At 51.6% G+C, this 27,852-nt stretch overlaps 1 protein-coding gene across 2 annotated transcripts in view; it reads left to right on the top strand.

Moving 5' to 3' along the window:
- Nucleotides 1-6,660: 6,660 nt before the first annotated feature.
- Nucleotides 6,661-27,852, top strand: part of LOC122367199 (nuclear hormone receptor FTZ-F1 beta-like) — a 46,490-nt gene continuing 25,298 nt past the window's right edge. The window contains exons 1-3 of one of the 2 annotated variants that reach the window (XM_043340092.1): nt 6,661-6,791; nt 16,280-16,688; nt 24,885-24,988. In XM_043340092.1, the coding sequence (XP_043196027.1) occupies nt 16,586-16,688; nt 24,885-24,988 (207 nt within the window). In that variant the 5' untranslated portion in view covers nt 6,661-6,791; nt 16,280-16,585. Of the gene's footprint in view, nt 6,792-15,999; nt 16,139-16,279; nt 16,689-24,884; nt 24,989-27,852 lie in introns of those variants that run through there. The other variant, XM_043340093.1, reaches the window with a different exon arrangement.

The raw sequence follows: 27,852 nt of genomic DNA, 5'->3' as shown, positions 1-27,852 counted from the left end.
AAATACCTGTCTCCACTTAATTTACTTTCAAAGTCTTTTTTGACGTCTGATATTGCTAAATAATGGACGAGGTCTCGGTGCCGGGCAGTTGGCGACAGCGATGCCTCAAATCGTTCGACAATTGGTTGTAAAATTGTAATCATGAACTTGAGTTATACCTACCTGAATGCATGATCCAATGCAAATAAAGGAAGAACAGTTTCACTTATTTAACAGCCTTTGATATGCTATGGACGCCATTTAATTGCGTCCCAGAAAAGCTATTTCTGGCACCTAAAAGCTGACTCGCCCCAAAATTGGTCCTCAGCACCTATTTGGTGGATACCAGCACCAATCATGGAAAATGACCTTAATTAGCTGTTTCTGGCACCTATTCATCGGTACGCCTTACTCTTTTTTTCTGAATCTGGCACCTAAATGCTGAGCGTAGCACCAATCTAGTAGAAAAATGAACTACTGGCTGGTAGAATCATGTTGTTCTGGTATAATGACCCCTGGAGTCTAGCCTAAAGGTTGCCAGTGCAGCTACACTCTAAGACAGCCCCGTAGTGATCTCAGCATTGTATATGACGTTTTAAGTACCGTAAAATGGGGTGTTAAGGGACAGTGGGGTGTTAAGGGACAGTTGCATGGGAAAAACTTTGAGTCATATTAACTTTCTAATTTGAGAAGGTTCAATAAAAACTTCAGTGTGGTAGTTGACACTGTTTTGCTCTTGACCATAGGACAAAATGGTATGGTCTTTCATGCAAGTGATTTGGTTCAAAAATGGATTTGAAAATCATGCTACATTTTCACAAAATTGAAACATCTCCAAAACTCTGTGTGTACCACATAAACTAGTGGGTGTACAGGGAAAATGAATGCATAGGTGTATTGTCACATGAATTGCACATGTTTCCTGAAAAACTTGTGCAAATCCACCCATTCATTCATCATCCTCTTCCTCTTTTCCGGATACATGCATATTTTGAGGTGGATGTGGGGTGCTAAGGGACAGGGAAGAAAAAATAAAAAATAATATCTAAATATAATTTAATTAAGTGTTCTTTCAGTAGGCATGGAAAACACTAAATTCCACATAAAATGCTGGCAAGTTCATGCTTTTATCTCTAACACATCTTAAGTTATGTGACAAAACATCTCAACACACTCTTTTACAATGATGGATCAATGGAGACTGATGTAGGTAAATGTGATGTCATCATAAAAAGGCTAAAACAAAGAGGGCAACATAATGACAAGTGACTAGCCTCAACATGGGCTTTTATTGATGACAGAAGATTACTTTTTGGTTCTGTTTACCTTATAATTAGCACATTTTCCACAAGCGTAAACTGAATTACACGTAATTGGCTAAATAGGTCATTAGTGGTGAATGAACCTGACTTGTTTTGTGACAGAATATGCAAAACATTTCAATAAATAAATTGTGTGCCCTTCCACACCCCAATTGTGGGCATTTGATGACCATTTCTTGGAATAATATAGGTGTCCCTTAACACCCCACATGGGGGTGCTAAGGGACAGTGATGAAAAATAATGAAAAATAATATGCAGGTATAAATCTTAAAAACTTTAATGTGTCAGGCATGTAAAGCACCAAATTCCACATAAAATGCTGACAATTTGCTGCTTCTATCTCAAACCCTTCTTGAGTTATATAACAAAACACCTCAAAACTGTCCCTTAACACCCCGTTTTACGGTAAGCAAATAATATTGATTTGTTTGAAAAAACAATGTCATTTAAATATTTAAAAGTATTTATTTGTAATGCTTAAAGGGAAACATTTTTGTGAGTAATTGTCTCCATTTTGACCATTAAAACGGGTATTGTATTTTTTTGACGTCATCAAATAGCTCCAAAAAAGAAATGTAATGTTTTCATTCCGTTCAAGGCCGCTGAAGAAACGCGGGATCTTGCGTGGGACATTATCCGTTGTTTGCCGCGCAGAGTTGTGCCGTGGTTGTGCCTTTTTCATCCGTTTCTTACTTATGTCATATGTGTGCATGAAGCTTTGATTTTGTTTTTGGTTATTGTGTGGCCGGTCAGTCAAACGCCCCTGTAGAAACCGGATGCTGCGTTTGATCGAGATGGAGTCAGACGATGATTGCAGAAAGCTAATAATATTGAAAAGAGGGCCGGTTGCGTGGCATGTCTGTTCAGAGTTGAGATTTTGCTTTACTCCAGTTTATGACCTGAGAGCCTGGCTGGAAGAGACGGATCCAAACTTTTCACGTTAAAATGGCTGAGGGTGCAATAATCTCGAGTCTCTACATAGCGGGCTGGTATAGGCAAGATACCTATAAGAAACAGGTAGGTCCGATGTTTTGAGTAAAGCCCAGTAAAGCCCTGGTGACGTCACTGACATTTCTTATATGGAGAATTTCGCCCATAAGGAAAATATTTTACATACGGAAATTTGTATTTCATTAGGAAAAAATACATTCTTTCAATTTCATCATGAAACTTATATGATTTAATTAAAAAACTTGAAATCCTTTGAGTGCTTGTCCCAACCCCTGCTATACCTTTGGTCACGTGACTTCCATGATAAACTTTGCGTTTTGCAATGTTATGACTTAAACAGAAGCAATAAATGTTACAAGCGTATTATTTATGATGTTTTAGGCAGCAATCGTGTAATAACATCCTTGAATTATATACATTCTGCTTAAAAGAGGTCACGTGATGTTACCAGATTGTGCTCGGACAGCATCTTCTTGAACTTCGATTTTGAGTACTTTTTACCTTCATTGAGTCCTAATAACGGACGTTTTTAGTTATAAAATGAAGCAATGAATCTATTGAGGGCAAAATTTAATCATTTTTGCACTTTCAAGCCGGGCTATCCTGGCATGAACTTCGGCCGGTTTGTGTGTGAAGCCTATGGTGAAGGGAAAACTTCACGCCCGGCTGACGTCACAGAACTCGGCTACCAAATCGTGTCCGGTGGGGGTCGGGTATAGGAGCGTCTTGCTATGCTGCACCATAGCTGGCTAGTGATTCTCTTTTGGCTAGAAATGGCATTAACCATTATCTCCACTGGCGAAAATGTCACTTGACACCACCGAATGCAACGTTCATGTTGTTAGGATACATAAAATCAGGAAGATTACGCGAATTTGGTAGGCAAACGTGGAATAAAATAGGTGCTGGATGTTTTGGTTTTGGTGCTGAATCAGCAAACAGCAAATACGGAGTTCAACTAGACGATCTGGCAACTTTATGTAGGCTGTGTGGAAGCAATTAGGTGCCAGATTCAGATATTAGAGTCGAATAAGCATTTTGGGGCTGATCAGCAATTAGGTGCCAGAAACAGCTTTTTAGGGACCAGAAACAAATATTCCCCATATGCTATAAACTTACCCATATTATCTCATGATATCGGGGTAAATAGCGTTAGCTACTTAACATTGCTCAAATTTATAAGGTCATGGGCCATGGCAGCCAGGCATTCTCCATAAATTGGTCAATGCTGTTTCCAGTTTCCAATTACATTAAATGCTTTTAATTCCAGTACCTGTCCTTTGTTGCGATCGTCGGTGTCGAACCTAAACTCGGTCTGTTTCTTTACCTGCTATAAGTAATTTATCCGAGCCGCTACCTCGGACCACTCCTGCGACAAACAGGTTACAACAATCGAGCCCGTCATCTCGCGTGACCGGACAGTGATCTAACCGAGAGGCAAGCCTCGTGAGATTATAAACAGGCGCATTTATCTCCGTCCGGTCCTCTGTCCTGACATGAGTGTGGGCCCGGGCCAGTGACGTAGGAGAGCGGCCGGCGCGGACCCGTGGCCAGTGACGTATAGGGGTGACCAGGTGCGCTGGCTAGTTATCAAACGGGAGAGGAAGCTGAGCTCCTCTTAGACGGTGGATAGTATTAGTCACCCATGATTAGAAGGAATTCGACCAGAGGTGTACCGATAATAGTGGAAACTGTGTGCGTTGTGCGCTTCTCCACAAAATTTAGGTACCTGTAGTCGGTGGGCTGGTGATCGACTTCTTCTGAAATGTTTTCATGAAGTAGGGAAACACACTGTGGCAAGTTGAATGCATCCCAAATTTATAATATAATTATCCGCCATTGGAGTATGTAAAGTGATACTGGTTAGCTCAGGCACATGAACGGCTTCATTGGTTTTCGCTGGGAACTCCCCACAATAACCACCAACAGAGGTGAATGGGTACTAACAATTATATTTTATCTGACTTCCATCTGGTGCCATTCAGTGCCTGCCTCACATCTGATATTCGAACAATCGAGCACCAACCAAGCATTTTTGTTGGCTTTCAACTTTCCACAATAATTGCCTTCAATGATGTATAAGCGGGGACTATATGAAGTAAAACTGTCGTACTTGAGAGTGAAATGAAAGTGGATGCCCTTCCGCATCCTGGATGAAAATAAAACATTATTTCGACATGTTTTAATGTCTTGATTTATTTAAAAAGAAATGTTTTGGCTAAATCGCTTTTTGGTTTTCCCACGGAGAAACCAGTAGACCATTATAAGGTATGGCGTTAATGTGTGTGTGAGTACTGAGTGAGGGTGGCCTCTGTCCTTGATCGACTGCCCACCAAGAATTTGTTGATGCAAAATGTCTGGATTTGTTGATGCGAAAGTGCAGCTCTGCCGTCTGCGTCGCCGCTGGCTCCCGCTAGTCTGTCGATGAAACGTAGTGACACATACCTACCAGTCTGATATCTCAGAACATACGTAACTCAACACTGAGTGATCTCACGGCTCGGGTGCACGGTATTGAGTTATTGACACATGACAGGCGTGAAAAATCGGACGTCCAAATGTTTGTTTTAGACGTTCAAACTTACTTGAATGCTAGAAAAGTTGCACTGCGAAGTATGGGATGAGACAAGCCAGGCGACAGGCACAAGGAAAGCTGAAGTCATCCTCATTTTTATCATGGATGACTTCAGTCTGGAATGTTCAACACAACACCAACACGAGGGCGGCGAATTCCAACCAAAGATTCCAAACAAAGGAGGGCTGATGACGAGATATCCTCTAGCATTTTTCGGCCAGTGCTGGACGCTTCGGCAGTGCTCAAAGGACGTTGCCTCGGGTACCGTTAATTAATGGTCATGAGTTTATGGTTTTGGCATGGTTTCTTTGACGTAACAATGCGCTTACGGTTAAGGAAACGGTAGTTTTCTTATTGCAACAGTTGCAGTGTGGACGTTTAGGCATTTATGATGAAACATCCGAACTAGATTTTAACGATGGCACAACGAAATCGCTTGTGCTCCCCCATGACCTTTTGTCGTTTTGTAGCGACAGCATCATTGGTAGCCAATACATTGCTCTAATCTTCTCCCGCTTACGTTCCCTGTGCTTTCGTTAACGGATTATCGTTAGGTATAAATTTATTCTCAGCAATGATTCTGATTTCTAAACGTCACTCGTATGAATCATATTTTACATTCAACAGGTAACAGTAGTTGGATAATGTCCAACAAAGGTCCGATCAAAATTACATCACAATTTGCATATATTGTCTTCAAAATGTTTATTTTTGTTAAAAATTAATGTTTCACTTCGCCATTTCCCAACATTGCAAAAAGTGCACGTATATGTTCTTCACACATTCGGACAGCGCTGCTTTGACACGGTACAGTGAGTCGAGACAGAGTCTGTGTCAGTCTTCCGATTACCACAGCATTATCTGGGCGCGTTTTCCCATGTGTTCGGCCATCCGCGACCGTGTCTATATGGTCTGTGAGTTCGACAGCCGCAGGGGGAGGGGGAGGAGCAGCCACTGGAAGGGGGAGGAGCTTTGATCAGGGGTGTGACAGCTGGAGGCTAGCCCTCACAGCTGACCACGCCTGTGACGGAGCTGATGAGGAACTCAGGCAGATTGATGGGAGTGGTAGTGACGATCTCACGTTGTTAGAGGAGGAAGGCTAAAGGCTTATTCGGTTAGTGAGAAAGTAGGAACTAGGTAGAGCTAGTGGAACGTCGGACCGACGTCAGCATGCATTGATACCCATTACCCACACGTATATATGTGAATACAGAAGAGATAGATTTTCGAATGGTCAGAAAGCATTGTCAAATGGTCGCTGTGTCTGCATACCCACTGGATTGGCCGGCTGCTAAGAATAAATGAGAGCCTATTGATATTGAAAAGACTACATAGATGCGTCTTGTGGAGGCTGAGACGCTTGTAGGCATGCTGGTTGCATGCGGCCTCAGACACGCTACTTATCCCTGCATGCCTTAGCCGTGGGTATAAAATCTACGTGCATGGCTCAGCGGCGCTACAGGCGAATTACAAACCATGCAGACTCGGCCTGAGCGCTCATGAACCTGAAAAAGAGAACCTCTGTCTCCAGTCCGCCCTAGAAACAGCGCTGGACGTTTCTGGGCGGCCGCGGTGACCCGATCTGTGGGTTTCCGCCGCCCGCGCCCGGCCTCAGACGGCCCCGTGGGCCCCGTCGGGCCGCCCGCCGCCCGCCGCGGCGGCCCCGGCGGCCCCTCAAACTGGTCGTGGCCGCCGCGCCGCCGCCGCCGATGGAATGCTGCATGGAAGCGGCCGGCGGCCGTCCGACCGGCCCAGTCGACCGCTGAGCGTCCGCCGAGCCGCCGCGCCGCCCGAGCCGCGAGCCGCCGACCGGCCCGTGACCGCCGCCGCCGCCGCCGCCCCCGCCCAAAGCCGAGGATACGGCAGGACCGATCACGGCGCAGTGGACATAGAGAGAGGAGAGGAGAGGAGGATTTGGTGGTGTCGTGTTCCAGCCTCCGTCCGGATTGGATCGTCGACTCAGGTGGGTTTTCGCTGCGGATAGTGGCATGTCCGGCCGCTGGCGACGAGCGGAGCTCCTCCTCGGTCGCTCGGGTCTGGTCTCGGCACCTGCCTAAAAACCTGTCCAGTGTCCACTCAGAACGATAAGCAGTGGGAGCCCATGGCACCTGGCCCTGCCTACCTGTGCTGCCGGCGCGCGGGTCCTGGCGCTACTGCCCTCCCCTCCACTCGGGTCCGGCGCTAGACGGTTTGTCGGCTGACCGCTATCCGTCCGATACCCTCACCTCCCCCTTTGACCGGTATCCCCTTCTGTCTGACCGATCCCCTCTGACCGCCCTGACCGGGCTGGGAAGGTCGCCACTGCGCGGCCCGGTCGGTCTGCCATGGCCGGTCGGTCGGTCGGCCGCAGGGAGGGCAGCCGGCCGGCCGGGCGCCGACTCTGACTCACCGGCGCGGCGCCGGCCAGGTAATGGGCCGACCGGCCGGCCGACGGTGGCGTGCCGGCCGCCCTGCATGCCAAACATCACGATTTCTGTCGATTGTGGGACGCGCGCGGCCGCGGAGCTCGGAGGGCGAACCGGGGCGCCGCGGGGTGAGCCGGAGTGCCGCGGGTGAGGTGTCTTCCCATCCTGGTTCTCATGTCGAGCGAACGCCGGGGACGGCGCTCGGCGACCTCGGTAGCTGGGTTTTCCTCGGCTGGGTATTGGCGAGAAGGCCGCGCTCGCCGATGTCCTTCAGACAGTGAGGGAAATTGCACAGTTAAATAGGTTCATTTGTCATGTGTGTGGGAGATGTTTTTGTTTTTTGTCTGGGGTTTAAAATTCCTTGTGAAATTTAAAGCTCCGTTTTGATGAGCAGCACCGGTGGCGTCCATAGTTTAGCCGTGCTGACTAAAGTTTGACGGTGTGTTCATACCCCGGTGACAGGCTGACACGTTTAGTAGGGCTGCTGCTCGGTTCATCATCCCAGCCAGCTGTGGTCGCCGTTCATCTGTCAGCCTCCTTTACCACCCTGAGCCCCGCCATCCGGGTCCGTCCCTTCCACCCAGGTCCGCTTTGGTGATAAATGGGCCCCAGTTCAGGCAAACAAACCTTTTTCCAACTTTTTTTCTAGATGCAGCATCAAACTAACTGGTTAAATTTTCTTGCCCCGACCAACAAACCTTCGCCTGTTCCGATAGCCATCAGCTCCGCTCGCCCCGTCTTTACCTGTTCCTTTCCGACGAGCGGTGTGGTTCAGTTCCCTTCACCCGTTCGCCGGCTGCCCTCGCGGGGCGCCTCCACCATCGATCATCAGTGGCTGATTGTGTTCTGTCACCGGCGGCGGCGAAACACCGACCGGCGGCGCGTCACATCCTGATCCAGACCCGATCCTCGGCCAGCTCCGGTAACGAAGAATTTCCTCGAACGTGACGTAAAACTAAGCACACCTCCCTCCGCTCACACTCTCCCCAAGACTGGTCGATGAGATTTTTACGCATATGCGTGAGATGACGTATGAGGCTGGTTCTGCGTGTCAATGAATTGCGCCGCGATTCCCTTATGTGAAGTCGTCGAAAGTGGTCATGTGCTGACGTCACGGCTCTAGGGTGGCGTGACGTCACGTATTGGGTTACGTTTGACGTCACGGTCGTTCGAGGCGGACGTGACGTGGCTGCCGCTGTGATGTACAGCCCTCTGCAAACTGCGTGGTAGGTATTCTTTCCTCGACAAAACCGAGAATAACGCGGATACTATGCTATCGGTCGCTCGGAAATCATAACAGCAAGATGCGCGAGACTCCGCACCTTAGCTTGGCATTACCATCGCATTCATTTTCCATCCAGTTTGGCAACAAAACCCAAAAGTTTATATTTGCCCCCAAAACAAACTTGTGCATTTTGTTGCCACACAACGCATATACCTTGTTTAGTGATATACCCAATCGAAGGAGAAGAGCATGGCGCCTATATTTTCCGTGAGTTCCGACCGACTGACAACATAGTCTTTGAGTTATTACTGGTTTTGTCGAAAAAAGAATACCTACCACGCAGTCTGCTGAGGACTGTACACGTGACCGGCCCGTGACGCTCCGTGGTGGTCCTTGGTGTTCCGTGGTGGTCCGATGTCCTTGGTGGTCCGTTTGGTCCGTGCTTTACCAGTGATTCGGTTGGTCGGTGATTCCTTGACGCTCCGAGCAGACCGCTGGTCCGTGTTGGTCCGTTTGATTGGTCTCTGTCCGCAAAGGTTCGTAACGCTCCGCTGGGTCCGTTTGGTCTATCTGGTCCATTTGGTCTGTTCGGTCTGTCTTGGTCCGTTTGGTCCGCGGTCTGGGACCGTCGGCTGGGAGTGGTCACTGTTGGCCGACCGCTGTGGCCGGCCAGCGGTCACCGCGACCTCGCTGCGAACAGAGTGGCCGCCGAAGGCCGCCCCCGCCCCCGCCCCCGCCGCCCCCGCCGCCGCCCAGGTCCACACGCCGTCACAATCTCTCGGCGGGCTCCCAGTCGGTGTCAGACAGCGTTTGAAGCAGCAGCGACCCGAGCAGACAGTGTTCTATGTGTTGTGTGTTAGCTGCTGAAGGAGCTATACTGCGTGATAGCTGCTATCGGAGTTCGTGCGATTTCGAACGGATCGATCGATTCGAGACAAAGACTCGACCATTGGCGAGTGTTGTGCAGGCTCTGGAGAAAGGACTCCCGGTAGTGGTGTAATAAAGAGGAACCAACCCGTGTCGCGAGGACGATATACAGCGGGTGGACCTTATAAGGCGGTAACGTGCCTCCTTGGACGTCTAGTTAGTGTTTGTGTAGTGTTTTAGACCGTCGTAGTTCTTCCTTCCGGTGTTCCGAGTTTTTTTTTATATTCAAGGAAGAGAAGAGGACAGAGGACCAGTACCTATCGGTATGGAGTGTATATTGTTGATTGAAAGATGCAGCATTCTCGTTCCTCGCTGCCTTATCCATAATTAAAAAAGTTTTATTTTGATTTCTTTAGTGATCTCGGGACATCTTTAACTGTTTCTTTCAAAAACTTCAACAGTTCACCAGCATGTTAAATATTCAGTCCTGTAGGTATTTTTGTTCTGCATCATTTGTACCTACCTAATGAGGCTCACGTTATTGTGTAGCCCTTTACAAGAAACGCATACCTATTATTTCTAACAGCTGTCGCTGTGTATGCATGCATGCCTATTTCTCCTCACCTAGTCCATTTATTCAATTGATTGTGTCATGTGTGCTGTTGTTGGCTGTGTTTTCCTCCATGCAACGCTTCTGGCGGATATGGGATTTCCCATGATGCCTTTTCAGGTCAGCGTTACGGATTTACCAGGCGGCAACTGCCATTGGTCCACGATAGTTACTTACCGGATTGGAGCCGGCCTACAAGACAAATGCACATTCTGACCACTGAGTGGCCAGTCCATCAATCACAAAACCGAATCGTCTCATCACACCACGACCGAGGCTCCTTTCTTGCCATCCTTATCTCCGAAAAGTGGCGAAGAAATGAACGTTGTGACGTTATTCGGCATTCCCACCTGGCTCTGGTGTTAAGAAGTTTTTGTTTTGAGATGAAAGACCAAAACTTGAAGAGAATAGAGATTGGGAGATTTCCGTGCATTGTCAGCTGTCAATGATCTCGCCTTCTTGATATATTTCGATCTGTTGATTATTGGACATAGCATGTTCATTATTTACACGTGTCTTTGTACGAGCTGCAGTCAAGCGCTTTTGCTTAATTACATAACCGTTAGGCCTTGAGCCACATATGACATGAGCACAGGTCTGCACTTTGACGCGTCCGCGACCTTTGTGAGCCGTCATTTTACGAATCCAACACGCAGTTCCTGAAGTTATTTTCCACGGCTTTGGGATGTTTCATGGAGGCTTCTGTTGCATCAGCCGGTGCCCTGAATGGCCTCCCTGTTCGGGCTGTGATCATAAACCGTGTCGGGTGCTGTTTGAGGCGGTGAGACGCACCACCACCGGATCTGGCCGTGGGACGAGGTAGGGTCGGGCAGGAGAGATCGATGGTGGTCGACGTTAGCCGTGAGTCAGTCGGCCGGCGACCGACGGCCCTCCGGCGCCACTGACTCACCGCCCCCGCCCCCGCCCCCGCCGCCCCCGCCGCCGCCCGGGAGCTCGCGGACCCCTTGCCGGTCGATCCCCTTCTCTACCACCCCTCCCCGCCCCTCCCCAACCCTCCCTGACCTGCAACACGGCTGGTCGGTGCCCGAGGCTCCCCGCACCCGCCCCCGCCCCCGTCGGCGGTAGCTGCCGCTCACTTGTTGATCGTCGCTAACGTCGGCCGGTCCGTCGGGCGGCCCCGTCGGTTAGGAAGGTTGGTTAGTTTAACACGGGGCTAAACGGCATGGGGGCCGGACCGGGTGAAATTGATCACTGTGTTGGTATTTGGTCACCGGTCCGACAGAAGTTGTTGGTTAGCTGCCCAGCTGAGATGACCGTGGTCGGTTGGCAGTGTTTGGGTAGATGGTCGTTTTGTTTGTGATTGTTCGATGGTTCAGGGTTGGTCGACTTGCTTGCTCTGAAGGTTGTCCACCTTCTGCGTCGATTGCCACGTTGACCGTTTCGCTGCACGGTCGGCGGCTGGAAAGTTGGCCATTGCGCACCACGCGGCTGCCTGCGAAGCCTCGGGAGTCGGGCTGACCTCGCTTGTGTCGATGGGGTGCGCAGCCCGCTCAGTGAAAACGGGGTTATACTGCGCCGGACTGACGGCGGCGGCCAGAGGCGAATTCGTGAGAACAAGAGCTGAATAATAGGGGCGGAATAAAGGAAGGGAAGGGAGGCTGAGCAGCGAGTCGAAAATTTAAGACCTGCACCTGACAGATGTTGATTAATATAAATACCTAATCTCGGAATAGAAGCAGAGGGTATAACGTGTACCTATTTAATCGCATTTTTCAGAGAACTTATTATCTAGCCATGCGTCATTAAACGTCTGGGAATGTGCATTCTGCAATGGAATGTAGCAAAATCAATTATTCCGGGAACAAGTCAGCGCTACCGTCTCGTCCAACAAAGAGGCTGTTCCTTCGACACAGTCACCGAACGTTCACGTATATACTGACCGCCCCCGGCGGGTGAATCGGCTTATCCGCCCGGCGGGGCCCCATCCGCGGTCCCACGGCCCTGAGTTGGGGTATACGGAGGGAGCGGCCGCCAGATAAGGAGGGTCAACGGCGGATGAGTCGCCACATGAGTCGCTGCCTGAGTCGCCGAGTCGTGTGAGTCGTGGCAGTGGTTACGGCAGGATGACGTGTGACCGAGCCCTGTCACTTCAATCGGCAGGATGGAGCACTGTTATATTTGACAGTCAATGAGGTTAACCCTCGCCCCGTTGGGGGGCCATTTTGGCCCCCCCTGTGGTTTTTCCTGAATAGAAAGAAAACGTACCTTCAGTATTTTCCTTCAGTATTACCTTCAGTATTTTCAGTACCTTCCCGGGCATCAATTTGACACCTTCACACCAAATTTCAAGTCTTAGGTCACCCTAGGTCAGGAGTTATTGAGGTCAAACTGAGGTCATGTTCGAGCAAAAATGAGCAAAAAACATGCAATCTTGAAACGCTCACCAAATCTACAGTTATCAAGCAATTTCAAAGTTCTTTATATGGTCTAGTAGACAAAAAGCGGCGCTACAAAACTGCTATCTCGGATTTTCAAAATTTTTGGTTTTTGACCAAAAAAAAATTCAAAAATGGATTTTTTTAGAAAAACTTTGAAAAAAAATCCAAAAATTTTCCGAATTTCGAAAAAACCGGAATATATGTGATAGTCCCAGCGCTCTTCTATATACATACCAAATTTCAGATCGATATCTCGTTTTTTGGCCAAGTTATAGCGAAAAAACTGTTCAAAAATGATGACGTCAAATTTTTTAACTAAATTTTTAGCAATTCTAGACCACGTACGGCAAAATAAAGACCACCATTGAACTCCCCGTGACGAGCTGCATCGATTCGATACCCATTTTATGCAAAAATATTAACTTTGAAATTTGACCTAATTTGACCTGACCTTGACCTGACCTTGACCAAAACGTGATCTAAGCTGGCCCCAAAGGCTGCCTGACCCATATAATCGCATTTGTCATGTAAAATGGACCATAAAACATGTATCACACGACACTTTCATATTGTGACCCCCCGTGACCTGACCTCTGTGACCTGACCTGGTATCAGTGACCTCAAATAGCAAAATATGTGTTTGAAGAACATTTCCCCATCGATGATTTTCAATGAAATGCATTTTACTCGATTTTACAACGCATTTCTTGAAGTGCCTGTAAACGGTGAAAATTGGACCTTTGACCTGACCTGTGACGTCATCGGTTTGACCTAGGTCAATAAAATTGGGTCACAAGGTAGTTCCCCGTTGGGGCTATCCAACGCCGTTTACCGCTTGTCGCTATGTTGCGTGGTTCTCGAGATCTTGGGGGGGGGGGGCAAAATGGCCCCCCCCCCCCCAACCGGGCGCGTTGCTCGGCAGAGCCCAACGGGGCGCGGGTTAAGTCGTCGGGGGAGCGGTTCTCTTCGTGAATCTCTGTATGTGGTAATAGCTTATGTGACTGTCTCCTCATGTGAATTTTCTGATTGATTTTACCAGCCTCAAGAGAGCGAGAGAACGAGATGATATCAGTTCCCAGCAAACATGCCCACATGGGTCCCATATGGGGTGAACATGGGCCAGATGGGCCCACGTGGGACATGGGCTACAGATGGGCTACCCATATGGGCCCCATATGGGATAAAAATGGGCCAGATGGGCCAAAACGCATGTGGGCTGGAGATGGGCATCCCATGTGGGTCCCATATGGGGTGAACATGGGCCAGATGGGCCCACGTGGGACATGGGCTACAGATGGGCTACCCATATGGGTCCCATGTGGGCGCCGCGTGGGTCCCATATGGGGCCTACGTGGGCTGGCCCATATGGGTCCCACGTGTCACCCACTGCCATTCCCATGTGGGACCCATATGGAAGAGGTGGGGGGCCCATGTGGGCCCCATATGGGAACCATGTGGGCATGTTTGCTGGGAGCGAGTCGTTTGCTAGAAAAGGTATGTATTCTTCAGTTGGATGTTGTTTGCGACATGAACCTTCACCAGTGAAGGGTGGGTTTGTCTCATGAATAATGTTGACTCTGGACAATGTATTCGACCACACTGGATGTTTGCGGTCTGTTTGTACGCCGCACCTTTGTGGGCGGACGGCAAGCAGTGCCTGGCCACGGCACTTGAGAGCTGTCTGCCATATGTTTAATTTCATTCATTTACCCTCATCTCCATTCATTGCGTTTTCCATTTGCCGTTTAGGTCACTTCCGTGCTAAATGTTAGGGCTGCAAATGAGATGCATTTTGCAAGTACGCTACCTGCATTCGTAATAAGATGTGATTAGACAAAGTCCTGCATACTGAGAGGCTACCTCTGTTGAATACAGCCGACAGCATACACAGTACACAGTACCTACCTGCCTATCTGCGCGTTTTGAAAATAAGGTTCCTCCATAAGCGCTGGTGTAATTTTCTATAGGATTTTATTTGGGATGGGTATTAGAATTAAGGAATCAGCAAAAGGCCATTTCCCTTAATTTAATTTCAGCAGGCTTTTGGATCGTTTCGTCTCATCTTAGGGACCCAGTATGGGAATGGTTAAAATAATGATAGGACATATTTTATAGCGGTTTTTGTTGATATTGGTTACGTGCTCCTGCCTTTGAGACTGGTTGGCATCGCTCCAGCTGAAATCGTCTCGCGTCGTCGTATATTTCGCCGCAGATTCATGGACTGTTTGGGGAAGTCACGAGGACCACTTTATCGGTGTTACAGCGCGCTGTCACAGCTGGTGCCCATGAATCGAACAAACACAAATAGGCGGGGCGACGCTATCGGGTGGACTTTCACGAGAAATCGGAGAATTGAATTCATGCTGCATTGGTAAAGTAAGCTCCAGTTAACAAGCTGACTTGTTGCCGAACGAAGCTTTTTGCTCGGCGTACTCCATCATCGCATGGGCCTTTTCATGTCACAGTTTTATAAAAGGAACGGTGACGTCTTCGATCGGTCTATGATATTTTAAATTAGTCGACTCTACTAATGGTGCCTGTTGGCTATGAGTATCACTGATTCTTTGCCTAAAATAGAAAATAAAACTGTTAGCGCGGGGTTTCCCACACGAACAGTTGAAGCCTCATATTAAGAAAAAATGTAATCGAGCATACCCCATGGCCGCATGATCTGGTGTGGATTATCTCACCATTTCGGCCAATTCGAGCCGTCGTTTTGGCATTCGGCGTTACCTGAACGGCGAACCGTGTGAGCGACTGCCTTATAACGAGCAGCATTAGAGCCAATCGGTTTCCAGTCGCCTGCTGGGAACAGCGGCCGATTGACCTTGTCCGCGCCCGGCCGACACCACAGGTTTCCCTACAGCACTGCCACCCTGATCATCGTCACAGGCGACGGTGACGGCATCGACGACTTCGACGCCGCAGCGATCGGAGTGTGTCCTTCCCGTCGTATGTGTTGCTATTAGCGCCGGATTGGCTGGCGGCCGCCGTGAAGTGCCGTTTCGACAGGCCGGTTCCCACATAGACACGTCCGCTCCTGAGCTACACCATACCACAGTGACTCACCGCAGCCGACCTCTTATTTAGGCATGCGAGTCCTATCTCCCCCATAGCTGATGCGCTGTTCGCGGGAACGTTGCGCCAGCGGTGCCTGGCCCCGTATGGCCGGTGCCAGCGGCGGTAGCACCTGTTGTGGCGCTGGTCCGACGGGCCGGCCACCAATCAATGCTCAACACACAGTCACACAGGCACTTCCGGGAAAACGGGCGCTGGCATTCCACGGCGCCGAGCTTGTGATTGAGACGGTCATCCTCAGTGAGCCGCTCCCACTCCTTTTCCGCTCTCGGGCGCCCGCTCCCATCTGAGGGCGCCGGCGGCGGCGGCGGCGGCGGCGGCGTCAGGTGCGCGCGGACCGCCGCCGGCCACCGGCGAGCGACCGCGCCCGCCGCCGCCGCCGCCGCCGCCGCCGGCCCGCTCGGCCGTGCACGCCCGGGCAGAGCGCGGAGCGGGCAGAGCGCCGGAGCGGCCGGCTCCCAGCGCCTGACCTTGGGCGGCGATGCTGTTCCGCCGACCGGCCGGCCGCGGCACCGGACCGGCCCGGACCGGCCCGGCCGCCCGGCCGGCCTCCCATGCACCGCCGCCGCCGCCGCCGCCGAGCGGCCGCCAGTGTCGGGCCCGACCGGCTTCTGTGAGCATCGTCCGCGCGCGCTGCGAACTCGGAGCCGCTCGGCCACGTCCCTCACCCGACACGGCGAGATCGGAGCCGCGCCGCCGCCTCGGACCTCGTGCACTGTCGGCCAGGTATGCGGCGCGGATTATGCACGAATGTGTACCCGGAGGCCTAGCTGGAATGTGGAGTTCCGCGAACCCCATCGTCAGGGGCTCTTCAGCTCGTCCGCGCGGCTGTCATTCCCAGTCACTAACCGGCGCTTCTGTTGACAGGTTCCCAGCACCAATGGCAGGCGCCGCTCGGTAGCCACGACTGCAGCGCCGCCTACCGGTGACCTTCCGAGGATGGGCCTGCCGGGCCGACCGCTCCGTGCCTTCGCCGCCGCCGCCGCCGGCCGCGCTGCCGCCCCGACCGTACCGCCTCCGCTGGAGCCTCGGACTGCGCCTGAGCCCGTGAGCCGAGCAGTGCTGCGGCCCTCCGCCGCCCAGTGACGTCCAGTGACGCCCAGTGACGTGTGTGACGTGACGCGCGTGACGCGCCCCGAGGTGACGCGAGGTGACGAGTGCGAGGTGATAACGATGAGCGCGATGGATGTGAACGATTCGTCGTCGGCGATGGAGACGGAGTCGCCGGCCGACAGCCGGCCCACCGGCGAGACCGCCTTCCGACCCATGAACCCAGGTCAGTCGGCGGCGACACGGGGTCGATACGGGGTCAGAGGGGCGTGCCTCGGCGGGTGGCGGCGGGGCGGGAGGGGTTGTGTGCAGGAGGGGTTAAAAGGTATTTACTCTTAGGGGAGTTGTATCATCCTACGTTGGAGTCGTTGGTTGGTGAGCGGTTAGCGTGAAGGGACTGTTTTTGGGATGAATATGATGCGTAAGCAATTACCATTTGTCACGTTTTTCTGTTTGTGAACTTAAATATTTAGCGTGGAACCTCCCACCTCACCAGTGGGCTTATCCTCTCTAATTGCTGATAGTCAGCTACCACGAAAGCCGTGTCTCGCGTTCAGTAGTTGTTGCCGAGCTGCGGTGACCGATCACGCTTCTGGTCCATGGCAGTTAGCTCGTTACATCACACCGAAAAAGGTGTCCAGTCACTCCAGCCGCCTCCTGCCGTCCCTCCGAGCTCTATCACCTGTGGATCGCAGGTGTCCAGTGTCCGCTCCAGCCGCACTAATTCTCGGTCCATCCAGGCGAGACACCGGAGCCTTGTGCAGCTGACTCCTGTCTGGCTGTGCATGTCGGTCCACAGGCCGAACCTCCTTCTTTGTATCGCGTGGAAGGGCTGAAAGTGAAGAGTGGACGTCACACGCCGGTCGCGTGATCGCCAGTGACGGCTTTTGGTGGTCACTGGGACGAACCGGGCGTTCCGGCGCTGACGCAGTCGCCACAGTCGACACAGTCACAGTCGCCACAGCCACGATAGTCACAGCCGTCAGAGCGAACAGTCACCACATCCGTAACGGAGGCCACAGAGGCCGCAGTTACAACGGGCACAGTTCCACCGACCGTTGCAGTCACTAACAGCTGCAGCAGCCCCCGTCACAGCCGTTACAGACAAATGGCAGTCACTTGAACGGTCACACGTAGCTAGCTGTCACCACCACCGCCTCCGTCACCAGTCACTGTCACAGACCCCACTGTCAGAACAGCCGTCATCACCACAACCATCACAACTAGTGATGTCAATTACGGAAAATCGGAATACCGATACCAAACCAAATACCAACCAAAACTATGGGGAAATACCGAAACCAAACCAAGTTGGGAAAATGAGGGAAATACCAACTTTTTACCGACTTCTTAGCCTCTTATACATTAGTGAGGGTTCATCATACCAACAAAATACCAAACACATTACGATTGAAATACCAAATACCAAGTTGGTATCGGTTTGGTATCGGTATACCAAAGAGTTGGCATACGATTGACATCTCTAATCACAACCTCAACCGACACCATAGCCTCGCCCCGACCCCACACCAGGCTCACCACCCTCCCTCCCTGCCGCCGCCGTCGCTCGCGCCAAGGCTGGTCATGCCTCCCGTTGCATGATCGTGCCGGTATGTCGCAATCGACAGGAATGCGCCGCCGGCGGTGGCGGCGGCGGCGGCGGCGGTCTAAGGCTCACGTCAGCCCGTGCTGACATACAGCAGCCGCTCGCATGTCTGGTGACGACGACCTTCCTCGGTCGAGCGGTCCCCGGAGGTCGGGCCGCCCGTCACTCGCCCCAGAGGGCTGCACAAAGGTGCTGAAGGATACGAGGGTTGGATGGGATGAAGTGATCCCCAACGAGACGGGATAATGCGAGACACGAGACGGGTGGAACAACCCCACCGCGGTCACGTCTGGTCGGCAAGATCGCGGCCGAGCCTCGGCAATCGTTTCTGGGAACCCGCTTAGGCAACGACCCGCTCTGCGGCCGCCGCGCCGCGCTGGTATCGGTCGCCCCCGGCTGGCCGGCCACATTCCACGGGTCATGGGATATGGCCCAACCTGGCGAGCGGACGCGCCGGCGGCTCAGACCCGCTGGTCGAGACCTCGACCGGTTGTTGGACCGTTCGCTCGACAGTTGAGAGTTTGTCCGAATGTTTGCTGGACCGTTTTCTGGTTTGCTCGACAGCCTGCTCATTCACTCTTTCGCTCAATTGTTCGCTCGATCGGGTTTTTCGATTTTCCGCTTTGAAGGAAGGTCGACTGCTCGCTCTTTGCCTTTCGCTCGGTGGCTAGACAATTCGCTTAAAGGTAGTGTGCCAGCTTTCTTGGACCGTATGGAGTTAATGGCCCAGATAAGGAGAACCGGATTTTTAGAACTTATCCATACCTTCAAAACTCATGGAAACGTCTTAAATTCTTCAAATTTTGAGTACCCCAGTGCGAAATTCGCCCCGACGGGTTGTCGGTCGTACCCCAACCACATTTCACACCACTATGAACAATAAATGCACACACTGAAATCGCTATTACCGATATGCTCATCCAATCAAGTTTCGATAAACCCGTTCATCATCATCTCCTGCGGTTTCGAACACGCCTGTTAGGTGGCTTCTGATGCTCGTCGAGGTCGGAATTTCCAAATACGCGTGGTGCGTCGGGCCGCGCGCTCTGACTTCGGCCAAGAAAAATGCGTCAGCTGATCATTGTCATTTCTGCCACTTGCGTGTGGTGAAATGGGGTCATAACTTATAAGACGGCTTTTTCATATCAATTATTTTACATAAAATCATATTTCAAACCATAAATAATGTTCGACAGCCAAATAAAAGAAACAATACCAATACGGGCTTACAGTTTAAGGCTCGACATTGTGTTGTCTACGATTAGACAGCTGATAACTCATTCCCGTACGTCGTATGGTCGTAACACTATAATGACCTTTGCTTATTGTCACAAGTGCGCCGCATTCGCGATTGTTGCCCGACGCCTGTTTGCAGGTGAGCCCACTACAGTTGTTATACATATCTAAAAACCGAAAAACTTTTAGGCGAAAAAGGCACTATTCCAGGCCCATTTTTGATTTTTTTTTTGCGATATTAGGTAAAAACAGAAGCTTCTTATCCTAGGAAAAATAAAATGGGAAATCTTTCAAAGGTGGCACACTACCTTTAACCCCCCATTCGACTGTTTCTCCTCTTCGCTGGACTTCTACTGTTCGGATAGCCCCGCACATCTACCAGTACTCGCGAACGTTCGCCTTCTCGCTCAAATGTTCACCCTTCCGTTTGACCTTTCTGTGACGACTGACCGGTCGTCGGGTCACTCGGACAGGGGTTGGCCCGACCTTGACTCGGTTACACCGGCGCTGCGGTCGGGTCACACCCGCTGGAGAGGCATGTCGCCCGCGGCGGTGCGGCTGACACACCCCGCTGGAACCCAGAGAGCTTCCCAGAGCGGGCCGGCCCGGAAATGCCGCGACCCTCGACTCGTTCGTGACCAGCTCGTCTTCTCGCTCCGTTTGGTCGGTCTGGGAGGGTGGTGGGGTGAGCGAGGACGGAACAGTCGAGCGAAAAGGGTCGAGAGTTTGGGCGAGGTGAGGAGAGCTTGGAAACACCTGAAGTAGGCATGTTTGTTATTTTGTCTCAATAAATGTAACATTCAACGCAGCTTTTGAGAGGTGGCGGTGCTGCCCTTGCCTTGGCTCCAAAAGGTTTCCATCCATGGTAGGTCAAAGTCGCGGACAGCCTTGACGCAGTTCTCAGTTCGCTGGAACCGGACGGGGTCGCCCACGCTCGCAGTTCTGACACCGCCGTGGCAGCGCCCTTCGAGCCGCCGCGGATGAATTTCGACAGCGTGCTGCACTTGGGGCGATTTATGGTCCCCGGTGGCGTCCTGCCTGCGTCATATGGAGCGCCGCACCTGCACATACCTGGCCGATATCGCGTGAGGGGCGGGATCGGCCATCTCTGCCGGACTGCCGACCGGTCGGCGGCGCGGCGCCGGCCGAAAAATCGGCCACCAACAGCTGCAAATGCTATAAATTTCAGTTGCTGATGTGTGGTATTAATTGCTGGGTTTGTTAAAAGTCGCTTATCAAAAGGAAAAGTTCTTTCAGAACAGGGTTGATGTGCAAAAGTGTGTCAACGTTTATGAAGCTGTGTTCGTTTTTGTGGATTGTTTGCTAACGAAACAATGGACTGCTGGGTTGAGGCTGACCGGAATTCCAAAAACGGTTTTATTCACACACTTTTCTGAAATCGTGATGTCCTTCACCGGTTACCAGCCGCTGCTGTGAATATGCACCTGGATAGACCGTTTTACCACGAAAAACTGAGAACACCGGAGCGTTCGTTCCCATGTGAAGCGCCATGTCATCGCGACCTGACGAACAAGAGCTCCACAGCGGTATCCCGCCTACCCGGTACTCTGACCTCTGACCCTGCGTCTGACCTGACACGACCCCGGAAATCGGCCGATCGGCGGGCGGGCGGTCACGTGGCGTGTCACGCTCCTCCCCCCCCCCGACTCCACCCCTGGCGACTCGACGACAACGCCCCTGGGATGAGCTGCAGCTCGCCCACGCGGCAGGCTCGGAGCTCAGCAGTCCGTGAGTCATCCAATGTGTACCAAAGGCCGAAGCCACAGCGCCGAAAGGTCACGTGCCGGGAACCGTTTGTTTGTTTTCGACTGCTGAAATATTCACGAGCCCTACTTTGTCTGCGGCGCCGGCCCTCACGGGCTATCAGATGTGTGCGATGCGTTTTGGAGGCGTGGGCTGTAATCGTGTATGAAGCGGTTGGTGACACGTTAATTACACGCCGCACGCACAGGACGGGACGCAGACGGAGTGACTTTCATTTTGAACACTGGCGAGTAACGAGTGACAATTTGCGGTAAGCCGCAACAAGCACATTTAATTTGCTGGTTGCTAATAGGTTCAATATGTTTTCCGGTCCCTCAAAACACACGAAATGACAGAAAAGGCATGCAGTTGCCTTTCTGTTACGGTTGCGGAAAGGCTCTCCAAATACCAAATGTGGTCAATGCAAACATAAGCAATTGACAGGGGAGCTTGCATTGATATCTCGAGATGAAATGCATCTAAAAGTACGCAAAAACAGTGAAGATCTATACGTACCAAACATTTTCTCTTACATCATTTTAGAAATTAGACGTCTTCCTGCTGCTTCTTGCTCCTTGTAACCAAGGTTCTGAATCTGGACAACTTTTGTTCTGTTAAAAATGTGTCAATGTATTATCTATCGTGTGCTGCGGATAGTTTATTCACATAGTCTGCCCCTGGCGTGGCTTTTCGTCTGTGTATGTTTGCTGTGGAAGCGGGGAACCGTTACGAAGATGACCCAGAGCCGCATAGCGAATTCCAGACGTGCCTGCTTCGTTGAAGGTAAACACCGAAGGAATCCATCCTTTCTGTGTTTACCGTTCCGGTCGAGACTCTAAGCTCGATGTGGAGGCGAAAGAACGAAGCTGAACGCCTACAGCGGTATCGGTCACCTGCGAATAAAATAGGGATAGCTTGGCTTGCTAGCTTTTTTCAGGTTGTTCGAATTACCATTGGCTGCTTAAGTTTCAATTATCAATCATTCAACTGGGTATTGTGACGGATGATCCGTTTTATAGGAAGGTAGCAATGTGGGCAAGATCGGTTCCGCCAACACGTGACAGCTCACTAATGTCGGACGTTTTGTGCGTTGCGTATTGCGTAAACACTTGACGATAACCTTGGTCATTTCGCTATCACAAAGAGTCCATTGAGCATTGTTTTAACAGCCCCATTTCACATTGGCGCTATCTTTGCTTGCTGAGAGGCATTCGGTCGACCTGAAGACGCCGTGAGCCGTCTTCCTCCGACCGGCTGAGCGTGATTCAGCCGTTCCTGGGACCAGGCCGGCCGACCGGGCTCGCCCGCATTCTAGACCGATGTAGAGCGGCACTCCCTTTACCCAAGTGTGGGAGGGGGGAGGGGAGTGGAATCATTTTTCGGTGCGTGCTGTTGACTTGTGTCAAGGTGGTTCCCAGAAGTAGAAAAACAAAGTGCCGTTTAAGTCGGGGACAATGACGTGTCTTAAAGTGGACCGGCGCTTGTCATGATGAGGCAGCCTTTTCGTAATCGCTCTAGTCTGCTGCTTGTAGTCGCTGAAATAAATGTAGATGTCTTTTGGTCATTAACTTTTTAAGACGTTTATAAACGGGTTTATCCTCACGGTGTAAAGTGGCTTCTCTGACTGAACGTGACAGTTTCTATATGAATATTTGTGAGTCAATACCACCATTAGGTATTTACCATCGCCTGAGTAAATATTTATCTTCTTTCCTCTTTTTTTTTTCTCATGCACATACATGTACAGGTCTCGCGGGTTTTAGCGGTAGGTTTTGCACCTAGAAAATTTAGTGTACTTCAGGCTATATCTTCGTCGTCTTAAGCTTTTAAGTGTCGTCGTCTTAAGCTTTTAAGTGTTGAAGATGCGATCGACTTGTTGGGTAACAAGCCGGCCATGATCGTGTAAAATGGCTTCATCGTAGATCGATTAGTTTCTGAGATATAACCGGAAATGTAAAAGTGCAAAACCTACCGCTTAATCTCGCGAGACCTGTACTTGACAACATACCCACACAGGACAATCCATCAGTCGCCGCTCACTTCTGTCCTAAAACCGAGTCCACTCTCCACTATACCCACCGCATGGCGGCTGTCTCGGTGTCTCTGCGGCGGCGGCGACTGGCGGCGCTTCGACTAACACCTGGCCCTATTATTAGTGGCCAGCGAACAGTGAACTCTGCCGCAAATTATCCCAGGCGGATGCGCTAATGGCCAAACTGACCTTGTCGATGTTCATGTAATACCTACCCATCGCCCGTGTGTTCTCTAGCTGACCGAATCAATTTTGTTAGTTTGTTCTTCAAATAGCCTTGGTTTGTTCTGAGTGATTGGAATAGTAGATTTGCGTCGCTTGACCATTGCAAAGCAGAAGTTATTGCTCTGGTGCAATGTCGGTGAATTTCATATGATTATGACAAGAAGGAAATATTTTGCTTCTGCTTATTCCATCTGGACGACTGGTCCAACCCAGGGCACTAAAGAGTTCTAAAGAGCCTGGGTCCAACCCAGGCATGCTAGCTTGTCATCAAGCGCGGCTCTTTAGGACCTCCGTGCAGGCCTCTGTCCACATGTATTGCCCGCATAGAGGGCCATGGAGGGCCTCTATAGACCGATAGAGTCGAGCCAATGCCCTCCGTACCTGTACGGCTGTGCGGCCCCGCGGCCCGCACTGTACATATATTGTTTAAACTCGGAATACCTACTGAGTGGTCTGCTGTGCTCTGCTGAATGAAGTCATGTCCATTTGGGGTCGCAGTACATGAGGAGCCTGCTCAGTTATTCACAGACACGAATGAGATGACAGGGTGCTGAACCCAGTTGAGACGGTAGCACCGGAGCTGGGTTACGTCATTTTATGCATCTATGCAGTGGCTTTCATGATGAAGGGTTGGCGAGGCTGAGACAGCCAGAACTGACATGGGAATTGGGTCGCGTAGGGAAGGCTCCCTGCACCCATTTCTCGCCAGCCCGGACGTGGCGCTTTAATTTGCCATTCGGCCTTGTGAATATCGTGAAAACATCGGTCAGCCAAGGACGCTGCAAGAGTAATCATGGCTTAAAACAGATATATGGAAAACCGAGTACCGTAATGTCTCGACCGCGGACAGCAGCTCAGGGTTGGTGGTGCTGCTTTTCTCACCGGTCTGCAACATGGTGACATAGTTAGTGTTCAGATCTTCTTATGCTTACATTTTTGTTTCTTCGTAAGCGCTGTGATGTTGCTAAATTGCTTGTTTCGCGTCACACTTAGCACCTCGCTATTCTCGTCTGTTCGTTTTTAGACGGGCTGAATCCGGCTCGTAGGTTGTCACGAACTTAACCGTTTTAAGTGTCTGTTGAGATCACGTCCGCTGAAGCTGTTTCCCTTGGACTTGTGTTTCACGTGTCTGCGGGCTTACCAAAATTATCTTAAGTCGTAGCGACAGAACTAGTGCATTAGTCTACTCAAAAGAAGCTTCCCATGCCGTCGCCTCACGACGCGAGATACAAATGATATAATCTAGCCACACTTAATTAGAGCGTGCAGTGTTCATTTTATAACTAGGAAGCTTCTAAGGATCACGCCATCCTTTTCCATTCTCTATAACCCGAGCAGTTTCTGTGAAAAGGGATTGGGTTTGGTCACGAATTTTACGAACATATCTACCTACTGATAATTAGCCAGTGATTGCATGAAACAAATGTTGCTCTCAGGATTGTCATGTACTATTTCACGAGCTAAGTGAAAGTTTCAGTAGCTGCGGCTGTATCTCGGCTCACACTTTATCTGTATTTCGCTCTAACTGCTGTCTAACGTGGTGGTGTGTTTCGTTTCAGCCATGGGCTGGCCCCTGGGAGCTGCTGTGTTGAACCGGCCCATGTGGCAGCCGGACTTGGCGAACGCCCAGCTGGAGGCTGCCATCAACCAGACCCACAGACTGGTGAGTAGACTGGGTCCTCAGACTGACTCACAGACTGCTGAGGAGACTGACTCGTCAGACTGACTTACAGGCTGGTGAAAGGACGGAGTCAGCGCCGTCCAGAGACCGATCGAAATCGGAACTCGTCCTGTTTCGCATAACGCTTTTCACTCTGATCTAAAGACTGCTCCATAATATTGGAGCCTGTTGCGCCTTGTGCCTGCGCTCAGGGAACGTCACGGATGTCTCGAGGTGGCTGTGAAGGAGCTGTCGATGAGTCAGTCGATCTCACAATCACAAGGCCCTGTCAGTCACTGTGCTACCAGTGCCGGCTGCTCCCGCGACCGGTCCTCCACAAAAATGCCTCGTGGCTTGCAGCATTGCTTCCAAACCAGCTTCGGCGCTGCTGGAACGCCATTGGACGGCACATTTTTGGTAATAGACACCCCATATTCGGCCTTGGCCGGTGACCATATTTGTTGGGCGCGCAGGCGTCTGCAGCACGTGGTGGCACACTCCTCTTTTGGCGAGAACCATAGTAGTTGTTTGTAATCTGGGGAGGCGTTACCGCACGCTATTAATATTTCTCGATAGACCCAGCGCTTTCTTCCATCGACACTACTGAGTTTCGGTTTTAGTGATGTTTTAACCACTAAGCGCATTAGGATCGGTAAAACGCCTCCGCTCGTCTTTTTTATTTCATTTGCACTGGTGTGGATTCTGAAGCCGCAAAGTGAGCTGACTCGGAACGTTGGCCTTATATGATAGCTGGCTTTACCGGGTGCGGTTCGGTGCGTTGGCCTTATATGATAGCTCACTCTGGCGGGTATGGCTCGCTTGGCTGGCCGGGGCACAGCCGTGAACGGTTCGGGGTCTGCCTCCGTGACTGGTGGCCGGGCCGTGACGAACGGTGGAACGGGCGCCACACGAGGCCTCACCGCCACCGCCCACCGTCCACCGCCCTTCGACCACCGCCCATCGTCCACCGTCCAGTGTCCACCGTCCACCGTCCACCGTCCACCGTCCACCGACCACCGCCCACCGACCACCGACCACCGCCCACCGACCACCGACCACCGCCCACCGACCACCGACCACCGCCCACCGACCACCGACCACCGTCCACCGACCACCGACCACCGCCCACCGACCACCGACCACCGTCCACCGACCACCGACCACCGTGACCGCCAACGTCAAAATCGCCGTCATTATTATTGCCAACAACATAAGCAGTGTTGTGTTTTGAGCATTATTTCAACGCTGCAGTTTAGAACTTGCGAGCTCTGTGGGTCTATAGCGCGATGGTAGGCTGTCAGTATTGCGGCTGGTGCTGTCCAAACGCGCACCGCCTCTTTCAGCCATATTGCGTGCTGTTGCACTGCACCGAGCCGCAGCCGCTGCGCCGGGCGGCCGGGCGGCTCCACGCCGAGCCGGCCGCCGCGCTGGACGGCCCAGCGCGCCCGGTCACGTGACTGACCTTGGCGGGCGTGTGTCTGACCTTGCCGGTGTCCCCGCCCCGCCCCTCCCCCGCCCCCGTCGGAGAGCGGTCGCTGGGTTGCGCAAGCCCGCAGGAACCCGGGTGAACAATCGAACAGCCGCCGACGAGGCAGCGTCGGTGGCGGCGACCACGTGGTCGACGGGTCGACGATCCCGGCGCGCGCGCTGCTCCTCTGACTCCGCCCGCTCTCCCGGCGCAACTCTCTGTATCCCTCTGCCATTCGTTGGTTCGGTCGGTCCCCGGCTGGATTGTGTTCTGGATTGTCAAAACGCTCGGCATGGTGAGTCGCTATTTCGTGCATCCATCTATTGATGCGTTATTTTGGTTGTTTTCTCCTTGGTTTTCTCTGCTCTATCAGTGTCTCTTGGCTGATTGCTCCTCTCTTCATCTCTCTCTCTCTCTCTATCTCTCTCTCTCTCTCTCTCTCTCTCTCTCTCTCTCTCTCTCTCTCTCTCTCTCTCTCTCTCTCCCTCTCTCTCTCTCTCTCTCTCTCTCTCTCTCTCTCTCTCTCTCTCTCTCTCTCTCTCTCTCTCTCTCTCTCTCTCTCTCTCTCTCTCTCAAATTCCCGTTCTGCTTCGTGGGCCAGCCTGCGGGTCGTGCTTTTCATGCACAGGGGACAGAGGTCGCGGCAGGTCATTTATCAGCCGTGGTTGGTGACACCTCTGGTGACTGGGAGTGGTGACTGGTGACGGAGCGGTGGTGACTGGTGACAGCGCTGGTGTGGCGGTGGTGACGGTGTAGCGGGTGCAACAGCGCTCCGTTGCTAGCGACGGCGCCGTAGCGTGTGCAACCCAGCGGCGGCGTCGTAAACTAGTAAATCCTTTTGATGCACGCAGATGTCAGTGATTGATTGACACATATGTCTTGTGATTGTTTTCTGCCTTATATGTTATCTCTTGTAACCGTAGCTGTTGTATTGTCACGCCTTAAGAGGGTAATCTAGGAGCGCAGGTGTGGAGTAATTTTTCTTTGTCCAACTGTCACTGTAATTTGTAATATTACCATTTAGACGCTGAAACTACCTATGCAAGGTAGCCTTGCTAGAAATATAGTGTGCCAATTTTTGTTCAATAAATCAGTACGATCCACGATCGGTAACTCGTTCATCCTAGTCAAGCTCAGAGCTACCGACACGGGCCCACATCGGGAGTCTCCTCCTCCCTTGGAGTTGTGTGGTGCCGACGGTGGCGGATGGTAGTCTCTGCCTTGACAATCCTTTCATTCCCTCTCACAACGAGAGGTGAACTACTAGCGGTATACACTGCTAGCGGTTCAAGTGGCGACCGGCTACTTTCAGCCGTGCCACATTGGTGACACCCGACTCTGGACTCACCTGCCAGACACTTACTCCTGGCCGTCTCACTGGCCCCGCTGTGGTACGGAC

The sequence above is a fragment of the Amphibalanus amphitrite genome, unplaced genomic scaffold (genome assembly GCF_019059575.1).
Source record: "Amphibalanus amphitrite isolate SeventyFive unplaced genomic scaffold, NRLGWU_Aamphi_draft 000857F_arrow, whole genome shotgun sequence".
NCBI lineage: Eukaryota > Metazoa > Arthropoda > Thecostraca > Balanomorpha > Balanidae > Amphibalanus > Amphibalanus amphitrite.
This window is presented reverse-complemented; position numbering and strand designations above follow the sequence as displayed.